Source organism: Carettochelys insculpta, chromosome 1, assembly GCF_033958435.1.
Source record: "Carettochelys insculpta isolate YL-2023 chromosome 1, ASM3395843v1, whole genome shotgun sequence".
Classification (NCBI taxonomy): Eukaryota; Metazoa; Chordata; order Testudines; family Carettochelyidae; genus Carettochelys; species Carettochelys insculpta.
The window spans coordinates 283,554,661-283,568,328 of record NC_134137.1 but is presented as its reverse complement, the minus strand read 5'-3'; the positions used below and the strand labels follow the sequence as shown (position 1 = coordinate 283,568,328).

Below are 13,668 nucleotides of genomic sequence, written 5' to 3'. Positions count from 1 at the left end.
CCACAGCAGGTATCCTCAATCCCATCCCCCCTCCCTTCCAATACCGCTCTCTTCTGTAGCAGCAATACCATTTATCAAGGAGCTCTTGAGGCCCAGATAATGCCTTTCACAACTCATTGTGACACAGACACACAAGCCATCTGGAGAGGATTTAAAGTGCACACTTTTATTTTCTATTACAAAGGCTAAAAGAAGCAAGTTTGTTTTAAGAACGAAAAACAAAATTGTTAAAACATCTACATTGTTATCTTGATACTAGACCTTATGAAAGGTACTAAGGTTTTCAGTAAGAGTAAAGCGTGGTATTCTTAAATTATATTAATACAAAGACTTTTTAAAGGACTCTATATCCTTACTATCCAGCTCTGAACTGTAGCAGCTCCTTGTTACTTTCCCTTTCACATGCTAAGAGCATTTTTGATGCACTGTTCATATGAGCTAATTTTTTTCTTCGAACATTTGGTTACCTCTGACACCAATGTCACCAATCCCTCTCCTTATTTAAAGGGTTGAAAGAAGAATTTGTTTTGTATCCCTCCGCATTTAACAAGCTGAACAAACTCAAAGTCAGGCTGATGGATTTTGTCTTTTTTTAAATAAAGGGACAAGATTTTTTGTAACTTTTAACATAAGTTAGTGCTGCTCATGAGCCCTCAGATTTATTTCCTTGCTGAAAATCCTTCCCTTCCCCACCTCGATGAACAAGCAGATTGTTACTGTAGGACAGTTGAGTGCTGAGCTGAGCACAGTGGTTTGTTGTAGGGTAGCTTCTGAACACTAGATCTTACGGCTTAATTAATTGTTGTAGAGCTGCTAGTGCTAAGTACTTTTGGTGAGATGAACTAGCACAGTTCAAAAGTTTCATGGACTTTATAAGCAAAATAAAACAAGGCATCAAATCTGGAGTCTCCTGCCCTTTACAAACATACAAGCTAAGCTTTTAATCATAACTCTGCTCTTTAGCTAAGCACCTGAATGCTCTTTCATTGGGGTGGGGTTGGAAGGACATTACCGGAGGGTTTTCAGAAGCATGATCAGGAAAACCTGTCCCAGCCTGAACTTTATTTCTGTCTATAAACTCCTCCTTTTTGCCACCCAAGGCAAAAAAAAGAAAAAAGCCTTCACATTTAAGCAGGAGATGCTGCATTTCCTGGACTGAGTCCTTTTCCTTTACTTTCATTAAAGATTCTTTTGATACCACACACATATATAATATTATATAGAGCGATATATTTAATACCTGTGTATATATGCTTCACAGGGGTCACATATATACACACTAAAACAAGTCTGTGACAAAATACTGCAACACCACAGATCAGGTTATCATATCTGGGAAAACAAAAATAGATACGTCATACCCATGAGCATCCCACCCCTATAACAATAGCCCCTCCCCCAGGTAACACTATATGTCTGGAGAAGAGTGGGTGCAGAACAGTCATTTAGATTAAAGAGAAGAGGGGAAATCACCACCCCTCCATAACCTCAACAAATTATCAACTCTCAAGTCACGGCGTAGCAAACGTGACAATTACACTGTAAATGCAGATTTGTTTTTAAAATAAAAAACAAGCATTTCTCCCCTTTCTCCCCAATTCATTCTCCTTCCCTTCTCCCCTGCACACATGCCCGCCACTGCTCCAACAATCATGTGCCAATGTAACTTTTTTGATAAATTCTGCTGAAGGTGTGATGGGCTGAAGGCGCATTTCTAAAGCAGAGATTAGACAGCTACCAAAAAGGGTGTGTGAAGGGAACAGTGGATTAGCTCATTTAGCAGCAGCTTCATTCCTGTAACTTTGCTTAATCCAGTGTCACAGCAATTCTATACATTATGGCGCTATGTGGCAAAATAGAAGACAAGCTTCCCTCTCCCTTGCCTTCCAGACTTTGCAATTTCAGTGCCTCAGACAACGTACATATTAGGGGATGAGGTGCCCAGTTTCAAACCTGAACAGAAATCATGCCCCACTACTAACTGATGGAAAAAATACAGCATTGGCCGGCTCAAGAAAATATGGGGATGGGAGGGTTTGGGATCAGTGAAGCAAGTATCTTTCCAGTTGCTCTGTCATCTCCCTGGGACATGCACCGAAAGCAGTCATCATCCCTCCTCTCACTTCTCCATCACAAATAGTAAATCTCAATCTTTGCGCGCCTAGTGCCTCTGCTGGCCCAGGATCTCCGAGAGCTGTACAGATGTGAGTGAATTAAACCTCATGTTGCTGTTACTGCAGTTGGGCAGAGGGGAAATCTGAAGCACAGGGCGGTTAGTGTGTCATCTAGGGGACCAGCTGACTTAACAGCAGTCATTGGGAAGACCAGACTCCAGGCATCCTCTTTAATCCTCCCAGGCTCTAACCACTATACAGCAGCTGAGCCAGCTTCCTATGAGTTGTATACATCTAGAGCTGTGTCTGTAAATAAAGACGCCCACTCCCAGTTCAATATCTCCCACATGTTGCTCCCTACCTCATTTATCTTCCCTGGGGGGACAGGTGTTATCAGAGCTGGGGGAGGGGGACCCAACACTGTTGAACCACCAGGCAAAATACAGCCAGGTTTGACTTATCAGACATACAGCAGTGGCGGGCTCCGGCTTCTAGCAGGACAAATGATCTCAGGAGACCTTATCAAAAGAACTAAGCACACGTTGCTCAAGAAAGTGGGACTGTTTGCTCCTGAGCCGAAGGTGCTGAGCCCAGGTACGTACACACTTGCTGGCTGTATTCGAATGTAATGAGCATGGGAAGGTTCAAGATAGATGTGCCAGTGTACCCACTCCCCAGTTACTGGTGGAGTAGGAGGCACAAAGCTGTTTCCCAGAGAAACTCTGGTGTATTGGCTGAAGCTCATTCTTGCCATTGGAAATACTGAGATCCTGACTTGTGGAGTGATGAGAGACAAGACTCCATTTCTCCGGGTCAGCCAGCTAGGTTCCTCCATTTGAGCTGGCCTGGCCTATTTTAATACAATTTATATTATACCAGTACTGGAGATATCAATCCAGCAAGATGTCTCACCACCACCCCTCAAATGAACAAGGCAAGAGGCAGGTGGTACAGCAGGCACTACAGACAGTCTCTGCCATCTTGTCATACCCCTGCATCAATCCCATCCCACCCACACGATGTGGGGGAGTCATCCTGCCAATCTGCTGACACAGCCAGCATGTGCTGGGCCACAGCACGGATCTCCTCCCTGGAGCCATCCGCACTAACAAATCCCTTCAGCTGGGCTCAACAGAGAACAATACTAATCTGACAGGAATGGCATGTAGCCAGACCATTTCATCTGGCTATGCTAGCTTCACTTACAGCTGACACAGTCTGAGGGTGGGGCTACCGGGGACCACACAGAAGTATCGCTAGAGCTCTCGGGGTGTGAAAATCCCACTGACCTGAGAAATGCAGCTATGCCGACCTAACCTCTCACAGAGACACTGCTCAGGCGATGGAAGAAGTCTCCCACTGTCCTAGCTCGCAGCTCCGGGGAGGTGGATTACTGACGCTGATGGGAGAACCCTTCCAGTCAGCACAGGTAGTGTCTACGCTGAACCACTGAGCTGCACCGCAGCATCACTTTCAATGTAGACACTCACCTCTGAGTGTCCACTGCTCCCCCTAGAGCTGACCTAATTCAAAACGCAAGTCATCCCCAAACCAGCAGGAGCCCTGACAACTGTTCTCTTTCTTGCTTCATGTGGGCGGCAGGCTGATTCCATCAACAGCTCCTAGCTCATCTGGGTACCTGAGTGTTCCCCTGGGCAAAAAAGGCACTTCTCTATTCTTTCTACAGGCAGCGGCCAGCTTGCTGGAAAACGGCATTACTCACAGCACCAGCAGTCTGCAAAGGGGAGGGAGGCATAGAAGACTAGAAGCCAGTTTATACTCAATGTTCCTAATAATTTAAAAAAAAAAAAAAAAAATCAGAAAAACACAATTCCCAACACTGAACATTCCCCGCTCCAAAAAAAATTTAACCTACTGTTGACACCGGAGCTGGAATTTTGTCTATTTCTATTTCTCCAGCAGGACCCTCATATTACAAATAAGATCTTCCTCTTCTCGTCCAGACAATTGCTGGGACATATTGTGCTTCGAGAAGGGGTACAAGAAGAGTTAAAGTTCATTTTTCTTTTGAGGGAGGAGAGGGTGGACTGCGAGGGGACACACAAAGTAACAACAAACAAACATTCTGCTTCCTTGCATTAATAACTGGCTTCAGTTTAGTAAAGCAAAAGAACCCTTAAAATTGGTCTCATCAGCACACTGTTGGTTTGGTTTTTGCACTTCAGTCACCTCCAAACTACCCTGGTCAGTTTTGGCTTCCATTTCTAATTAGCTTTGTTTTCCACTTCCTGTGCACTAGTCGAATGCTATTGAGTTTGGTTTTGCAACGCTCCAAGAGAAGGCTTCAGCCTCCTCCAGTAACCAGATTGTGTTAATTATTTTTTATTTCAACCAGGAAATCATTTCCAAATGCACGCTTTGTCAAACATAAGCTCTGAATTTTCAGCCTATGCTAATTGATAGCATCCCTTTAATTGATTTATGCCTACTTTCTGTGACAGCGCAGAACACGTATCCAAGTAACCAAGTATATAGGCTATTTAAAGAGGTAATCCCCAAGGCAGAAGCTGACTGACCTTCTACTTCTGACAAATAAAAACACAAGCTCCTTTTCTGTTAGCCCCTTTTTTCTAGCTGATCCCAAGTCCCAGAGCAAACAGATGACAACAGCATCCTAGTATTAGCTGTACCCTATCGACAAACTTAGTCTTACTTACATAATCACACCAGTTACCAAAAAATCTGCACTCTCATCTGACCATGAGAAAGGCATCACATGAGCCGCTGCTAGTTTGCTTTCTGGATACAAATCAATAGCAACACCAGAAAAAATTTCCAAGTGCCCCTTCTGTCATAAGCACCCCGGTTATTCCCTCAGCTATGCTCCTGGCACTCACGCAGGCCAGGGTTTAGGCAGCTGTGACCCAGTTGTTGGATGCCTCAGGGAAGAGGCAGGGTGTAATTTTGCTCCTTTGCCGTCCTCCCCATCAACTAAAAGGCCAGGAGCTTTAAAACCAACACCACGTGGTGCTACGTGCTCCCCTCGCCTGCAACTGCCTTTACAGACTGTTCTTCCAGGACAGCCTGCAAGAGAGACGGAATTTGCTCCATAATACTGAGGGGAATGAGGCCAGAGGACTGCAGGTGCCTATGCCCCAATAACCCTGCCCCCTCTCACGGCTTCCTCTCTCAGCTGAACCTGTGACTCTGCGATGCCCCGCAACGCCGCTAAAGGCAGGGGGAAGGAAAAGGAAAGATCTTCTCTCTCCTGCCTGACTGTGTTCATCCCTTTCAATGAAAAAAAAAAGTTGGGAGAGAATAAGGGAAAAAAAAAAAAAAAAAAGAGACAAAATAAAATCTATGAACATGGGCATTCACTGGCCACAGGGAGATCAGGTCACAATTTCATTCACCACCAGATAAACATATTGGTAATCTTGAAAGAAAAGGAAAAAAATAGTTCTCCTTGTAAGACGTGTATCTCAGTCACCCAGCCACAGCCTCAGCCTTTGAAAACTTGCCTCTGTTTCTCCAGCCAATGGGTTCCCCCTGCCCCACTATACACCATCCCGCAATAGGAAGTTGTATTTGCCAAAGTCGTCATCCATGGGGCATAGTAGCATGTCCTTGCGAGCTTTGGCCAGCTTCTGCTTCAGCACCTCCTGCCGGTCCAGCCACTCGGTCAGCTCGTCCTGGCCGTGAGCATAGCGACATTTCTCCCCCTCCGGGCAAGCCTTAGTCTTCTGGAATCTGCCGGGAGAGTAACACCACTCACTGGACTATTTTTCCCAGGGTCAGGGCTTAAAGGCTTGCTCCATTTCTCTAGCATTTACACTGCACTGGATTCTAAATCACTTTACAAACTCTCTCCCTTTATAGGCATCATTCTCGAGCTGCAGAGGTGTAGTCACCACCGTGCGGGTTAAGACAGGAGAGTGTTTAACCAAGTATAGCAACAACAGATTTGGCCAAATGAGGTACCCATATCCAACCGAGACTAAACGGGGATTCAGGGCTGTAGAATGAAACGAGGTGGTAGAACTGGGCTACCATTTAGGGTTGGACGTCCCCACTCTTGAAAAAACTACCATGGGAATTTTAAACAAACACAAGTAAATGACAACTCAGTTTTCCATTCCAGCTCAATGTCTTTCTAACACCCTCTTGAAGAGCAGACAAAATGAGGTTGGGACCCTGGAGTGAGGTACTAAACCCACATGCTTGAAGTAGCTGGCTTAGCCAAAGAGGTGCCTCAGGCAAGCAATGACCCAGCCTGGCTCTACTTGGCTTGCGAGGCCTGACATCTCCAGCTGTGGGTGGCAGGGCTGTGGGGGTTCCAGGTGCGGGTGGCAGGGCTGTGGGGGTTCCAGGGTTCTTTCATCGTCCAAACGACAAACAGACCACATGAGACTGGAGAAGCATCTCTCACGCCTTTGAGGTTTGCAATGTACCCCTTTTAGGTGGGGGAAGGAGACGCAAGCTCAATTCTGAGGCGTTGTCACCAGGGAACAGTCCCAATTATACCCTCCCATACACCTTTTGACCTCCCCAGAGCTCTGCTGAGTCACAGCCCCTGGAGGCTCCCCATTTAGGAGCAGAGTAACCTGGTAGCAGGACTGCTCTCCTTCTAGCAGCAGGGCCCCAGTGCGGAACGGAGGGTGGTGTGTGGTACCTGTCACAGAGCCGGAACTCGCCCATGGGGAAGCGGTAGGTCCAGCAGCTCGAGTCATTGTCAGAGGTGAAGACCTTCTCCTTATGTTTCTCTGACTGGATGTGCTGCTGCCATTGCTTCTTGCTGTTACTGTTCTTCCCGCACAGCCAGCAGTGGAATCCCATCTAACCAACACAGTCAGAGCAGCCCATAAGCAGAGCCCACACTGACCATCCCACTGCTGGGGACTGGAGAGGAAGGGATGTCCCCTCCTTGTCGCAGCGTCAAAAGTCTCTTCACTCAGCACCTCCCTCCCTCTCCTGCCACGCCAGCGCTGGGAACATCAACGCAGGGGACAGAACTGGATTTCCTCTCAGCCCACCAGTATCGCGCCTTATAAACAGCCACAGGAGGAACTGCTGAGCAGTTAGATGCTTTTGCCACACTCAGTGGCTTGTCCATTCCCTGCCACGCTTTCATAAAGTACCTAAGCACTCTCCCCTGCTTGTCTTCCCACCCATCCCCTCCCCTGCCCAGGCCTCTCACCCCATTCTTTTCAGACCAGCCAGTCATGGCTTTGCTATTCCAGGGCTCTAGGGAAGGGCGAGCCCCAAGGAAGCAGGAATTCATGCTCAAGATGCAGTTTCAGTTAGTTCTTGGATAAAACCACATTTAACTGACAGGAAAGACCTGCAACAGCCTTGCTGACCCATGCCCGTGCCCTCCTCCGTCGACACTGCCACCCAGCCGCCCTCCTGCAAGCTGACAAAGAACACAGGCTCTTTCCCAGGGGAGCATTTCAGCCCCAGTGGATTTCCAGTCACCACAGTTTCCTCTGAAAAGACTCCAGCAGGGTGGCGCGGAAGAGAAAAGGAACGGCCAGAGGGAAGAAAGCAGGGATGGAGGAGAGGCATTACCATGATGTCAGCATAGTCAGTGGGCATCTGGATCTGCTTCTCTCCTTCCCGCGGCGTGAGCGGCGTTCCCTCTCCTGGCTTCCCAGGGTTGTGCTTCTTCAGCCACATGTCATAGGTCTGCTGCATGTCCAGTACTGTGAGGAGGGAAATCAGACAGGTCACATCCGCCGTGGTCACGCTCAGAACAAGGGACTGTGCAGACGTGGTGTTCTGAATGTGCAGTCTCTGCCCTCCTCCCTTCAGTTACACACATCCCTTCTGCAACGTTGTCATCTCCGTCGGTGAGCGGCGGTGCAGAGAAATCTCCTTCCTTTGCCTTGGGGCAGGGACGCAGACGCGACCTCTGACACCTCTACGGTACAGTGATGACATCTGTTACGTATATTAAAGGCGAGAGGAGGAAGGCAAACAAAGAGATCTGCTTGGACTTCACAGCCACCAGGAGGTGGTAGATCACACCTGAGCCTGATCCCAGTCACGGGGCCGCTCACCTCCTGCCGCAAGAAAGCAGCAGAGGAACCAGACAAAGCAAAAGTTTGTTTGGGTGGAACAAAAGGTTTCCAATATTGAGATTTCCTATATAATGCTGAGTCACACAGATACTCTCAGCAGAAACAAAATACCCAAACGCTGATCTTCCAGTAACAGAAAAGCATTTGTTTTGGCCAAAACCATCCACCAAATTAGACCCACATAAGTGAATAGTTTTGGAACCCCCCAAAATGCATTTTTTTTAAAGCAAAACTGCCATTAGCCAAACTATTCTGGCCAGCTCTGCAGCTCATGGCGCTGGCAGAATAGTGAGGTGGTGAGGGGAGGAGGAGAGATTTTGGCTAAGACCCTGGGGAGCAGTGACCACCCATCTTTCCAAGAATTGTGAACTCAGGCCAAGCTGGTTTGTAAGGGGCACTGCCCATGGCACCCTCATTCAGGACACACAATTTGCACACCTATCTATGACCTTTCAGACCACCAGCAGGGAATGGTGCAACCCAGATGTGAGAGATGCAGAGCGATGTGAAAGGCTGGGACAGGTGCAGAGGTCAGGCATGAGGGACTCCGACTGAGCGCTGTACGGAGCCAGGGCTAGATTACCAGAGGAAGGGCTGAGCTGTGAAGTGGCGAGGTGAGAATGCAACAGTCCCGGGGCAGGACTCGGGTGCGCTGGCAGAAGGGTAATAATGGGGCTGTGCATGGTAGTGGTTTGAATAGGTCCAGCTCACGCTTTGTCAGCCTTATTTTTCAGAGCAGTGCCACCCTCCTGCTGCTAAGGCAGAGGTGCTCCGCAACCCGGCCAGCTCTGGGATGCCAGGGAGAAGAGACATAACGGACCCTGTGCTCCTCAGCCTGCTAGTCCTGCCCCCATTTCATCACTCACTTTTATTTTCTTTCATGAAGGTCCACATGTCTCTCTCCTCGGGGCTGTGGGCAAAGGAGCAGTTCCCAACGTACTGGCACTTCCTGCCATTCTGAGCATGGATACACAGCTGTGAAAAGAGAGAAAAGAAAACACAGTCCCCCCCACCAGGCCCTTCTGGTTAGGGAGGCAGAAGAGAAAGGGGCAGACCCAGGCGCAGGAGAACTGAGCAGGGGATGCTGATCACTTGTGCCTCTCCTCCTCTTGTGCCCAGGGTCCTTCCTTCTGCAGCTCTCCCACCGGCCACGTCCACCCCTTCCTCTTAGAGCCCTGCTGAGCTCTGACAGGCAGGCCTTAACTTTCGCCTGGCCAGGCCGCCCTGTCACAAGCGCTTTAATTGAAGCCCAGAGGAGTAAACAAAGGGCTGCTTCTCCTTTCACCAGACCCCACTTCTCATAGCACTGATGCCTCTTTTTGCACTACAGGGATCTTAGAAACAAAACAAACCCAGTCGAGTAAGCAGTGAGTCCACACCGTGTGACAGCTGCTCCTTCCCCTCGCTTCACCCCGCTGCTGGACTCTCCCCCGTGTGACATCACAGCCATCCTAGCAGCAGCCCGGTCTGATATTCCGCCTGCCCCAACACCCGCCCACAGTTCTGGCTTTGGGCTTGGAGGGCAGAGGAAATATCTGATTAGAAACAGACTTAAAAACTGGGCCAGTTTCCCAGATGTCAGCAGCCACTCCAGGACGAAACTCCCACTCCGCCAGGGACTGACAACAGCACGGACTGCGACTGCCCTGGCAGCATGTGGCAGTTTTTCATTATGAGGCAAGAGACCACAAGCTGAGTGATCTGACTCTTATCATAGGGGTTTTATAGCTACCTGGCCTGGGAGCAGAGAATCCCAAGCATTGTCACACAGGGCGCCCCGCTTGCGCTGGGCTAAGGGGTGACAGATAACCCTGCACTGACAGGAGTGCTCCATTAAGCAAGGCTGGGGCCTGTCCACATCTGCTCCCATGAGGCAGAAAGAAGAGAGCTATCAAAAGGACCCACCATCGTATGGTGAGCTGGGACTGGGCGGCACAGCTTTTCTCGTAGCTCTGGGGGTTTATGTAAGGATTTTTTTTTAAAAATCCCTGTTTTCAGTGATAAGTTTTAAATGAGCTGCAAAACTGGTGGATGTTGCCGGGTTGGAAGCCTGGGACACAGCGCGCCTTGTCTATCAGCAAAACAGGTACAGCAAAGGCAGGGACAACATAAGCTACTCAGGTGCAGACTGCCCTGGCTATGGACAGACATGACCTCAGGTGGCAGGCTAGATCCCATTCCAATCCCGAGCCAGATGGTCCTATAGCAGGTGATGGCACTATAGGAGTGTCAAGAACCCATCTGCAGAGGGCCTTTCATACCATGCAGAAGTGCCAGCTGACTGTGATGGAACTCATCTTGCTTGGCCTTCAGCTGGTCTCTCCTCTCCACCCAAGGCCTCATCTGCCTACCCACGGGCCCTTTTACAAATGACCTGCTGCCATGGCATCAAAGCACCGGCTCCCTGTGCAGGGCTGTGACAGGCAGGAAGTGGGTTCTGGAGCCCTGGAAGGGTACAGGGCTTACATCGTATTGCTGTGGGAAGTTGCGGATGGAAGGCAGCGGTCGGACGGACACCCACTTCCTCTTGGCTTTGGACATCACCAGCAGGACACGCCGCTCCTTTGTCCAACTAGGAAATGGGGAGAAGGGGGGATTTAAAACAAAAGGGCAGATGGAGGGGTGGCAAAGGGGGTCTAAGACATTCCATTGTCATCCTTCAGAACTGACTCGGCCCTTAGCACAACCTGCCCCTCCCACTGCCTGGCAGCTGGACCGGTACCTCCGTGCACGTGCCCTGCATGCAACTACAGCAGACACACCGGCAGAAGAGATCTTCTGAAGGGTCTGCAGCTCTCCAGGGTGAGCCAAAGGGGACCCTCTTCACTCCCACCCACTCCTGCGAGCTGTGGCCCAGAGCTGCCGCCCCCCTGCGGCATTCCATCCCCAGTGGTGGCTGAGCCAGACCGGTCTACAAAGTCTGTGAAACACACTTGGGGATCCTTCTGGGTGAGAGATGCTGCAGAACTGCAAGACCTTACACACAGTCACGGCCCTGTGAACAGCAGCCTCCATTTGGGCAGATCACTCTTCCACAATGCCCTACAAAAGGATCTGTAAAGGGCATTGGGGCAAACTAATCCGGGTCAATGCAGCAGAGATATGACAGGCATCCCTGGAAGGCACTGAGGAGACCTCTCCCAGAACACCGCATTGACAGAACACAGTGGCAGACGGAATGCGTATCAGAGAAAACCAACAAAAATGATCAAGGGGCTGGAAGGATTCATTTAAAAAGGGATGGAAAGTACATGCCATGGCTAAAATTACACTCAGTGGTGACAGAATAACCACCTGCACACAGCTGATGTCTGCAAACGAGCTTGGAGAAGAACTGTTTGAGCACTCCAGACAAACACAGCTAGTACATTGAACATAGGGAAAAGCTCTGCCTCCCTGAAGACGGCACGTGTCTTTGTTTGCTCTGCAAAGTGCCATGCGCAGAGAGGGCACGGCATACAAATGATAAATAATAGAACCTGACAGCAAAGGCCACTGTGATGTCCGTTAAGTTGTGGAACAGTGTCCCATGATGGATGCCCTCACAGACATTTCAGAGTAGCCTGCACAAAGCCCTGGAGAACGAATATATACCAAGGGGAAATCCTGCCCTGACAGAAGACAGCATAAAAACACTTACCAGTGGCGGGCTTTGGCACTACAGTACTTGAGGTCCTTGTCTGGCTCCACGACCTGCCCGTTCCTCCAGCACTGGCCACAAACAAATTTCATCTGGAGGTCAAAGTTGCTTGATGTTGGAGCCCGGGTGGCAGCCTGGGAAGGGTCACATGAGGAGAGCAACTCAGGCAAATGGACCTAAATACCTTGTCCCTGGGAGTATGGTGTACAGGCACAAGGTCAGGCATGCCAATGTCCTCGGAGAGATACGACAGCAAAGAGCATAGTACGAAAGTCAACACAGGTAGGCAGACTGAGCTCTCATTGACAGGACTGGCCATTAGTCCATCAAGCCACCAGTCGCCTTAATCTGCCTTCCTACCGTTAGCCACATGAGATATGGCTATTGAGTCCTGCAGCTTGGCAGATGCTCTTTGACAGCTGCCAAATCCAAGGCTTCAGACGCAGACTTACAAACCTCACAATGCACATAAACAGGCTACACTCACTGCTAGCCCTGACTGAGGGCTCAATCCTTGCCCACTGGTACGGTGGGCAGCTACCGGCGAGGGGTGGGGATGTACTCACAGCAACAGCGAGAGGACATCTGCCCTGAACTTCCTGGAGATGCTGTCTATCTGAAGAAGGCAATCTAAAGTCACATGATGGGCTTCGGAACGCTGACATCCAAGGGGGCCGGGGCTGCAGTGAATTTGGTGCGCTAATGCAAGAGTAGCTTTAATCTGACCCCAGGGTGAGGCCAGGCTCAGCCAGTTACTCACCCATTGGGCAACTGCTCCACAACGCTATCCACTGGCGGCACCACCAAGACAGGGGGCTGCGGTTTGGGCTCTGGCTGCCTGACACCACCCAGACCCTACAGCTCGGGAGGAGACAAATGGGGAGCAGCGCCCTTGGCATAAACACTCTTTTCCGGGGTCAGTGCTGCTCTGAAATCCTAGGGGGAGGAGGTGCACAACCAGAGGAGAGGCTTTTCAGTCAGTTCCTCCATACTAAAAGGTGGGTTTCCCCAAAGGGCAGCACAAGCCTTTTGAACCTGGCACTGGTATGAAGTTACTGCTCCCCCCGGGATCTGGTGCGCATTAATGGGATGCCTCCTTCCTGCAGAAGCGATCTGGGGCAAAGGAAGGATGCAGGGTGATAAGCCCCTCAGATTTCTCAGGCTACTCCTTGGCAGGATGCCTTGCAGCGAAAAGGCAGCAGCACTTACCACGTGTCTGTGCAGTAGGAAGAAAGCAGCGGGGTGGCTGGCTGAGCTCCCTCCCCTCCACCCCTGCACCGGCTACCTGGGGCTACTCCACTGAAATCCCTGTGCTTCCTGCTCCCCGCTTCGCAGGACGCCTGCAGAGGTAGGTCGGGGCAGTGCTCCCTGTAAGCTGAGCACCTGGGCAGCCGCGCAGGAGAGATTCAGGTGCCGCCCAGCTGAGTAGCAGAGTGCCCATGGCAGCCTGTGTTTCCCCCGCTGGTGCACACTCTGTGCCTTGGTGCACAAAATTTACTCTGCCCATGGATGGAAAAATGAGAAGGGACCTTGGTCAGGGGCAGAAGCTGTGATTTGGTGCCCAGCACCAGGCACTTCAGGTGGAGCCCCAAGCAGACCAGGAGCCCTGGGGGGCAAGTGAGCGGAGCAGGCTGTGTAGGAAGATGGGGGACATAGTAGGACTCAGCCTGCTGCTGCTGGGAGTGGATGGAAACACCAGCCACCACTGTTAGGGATATGGCACGTGTCATCTTCCCCCACCAACGAAAAGTGGCTGATAAATCTCCAGCTTCTTGGTAACTGAGTGGAGCCAGCCCTGAGCACTGTTCCACCCTGGCACACCCACCCCAGACTGGGCATCCCAGCTATGTTGTCCCTTGTTGGTCTTAATTTG

General features: G+C 50.2%; 1 protein-coding gene across 4 annotated transcripts in view; it reads right to left on the bottom strand.

Annotated features, from left to right (window-relative positions):
- Positions 1-145: 145 nt before the first annotated feature.
- Positions 146-13,668, bottom strand: part of ZC3H7B (zinc finger CCCH-type containing 7B) — a 60,876-nt gene continuing 47,353 nt past the window's right edge. For all 4 annotated transcript variants that reach the window (XM_075009894.1, XM_075009887.1, XM_075009904.1 and 1 more), the window contains 6 exons: positions 11,796-11,929; positions 10,622-10,727; positions 9,022-9,130; positions 7,644-7,777; positions 6,748-6,911; positions 146-5,825 (listed from right to left, as the gene is read on the bottom strand). In XM_075009894.1, the coding sequence (XP_074865995.1) occupies positions 5,633-5,825; positions 6,748-6,911; positions 7,644-7,777; positions 9,022-9,130; positions 10,622-10,727; positions 11,796-11,929 (840 nt within the window). In that variant the 3' untranslated portion in view covers positions 146-5,632. The remainder of the gene's footprint in view (positions 5,826-6,747; positions 6,912-7,643; positions 7,778-9,021; positions 9,131-10,621; positions 10,728-11,795; positions 11,930-13,668) is intronic.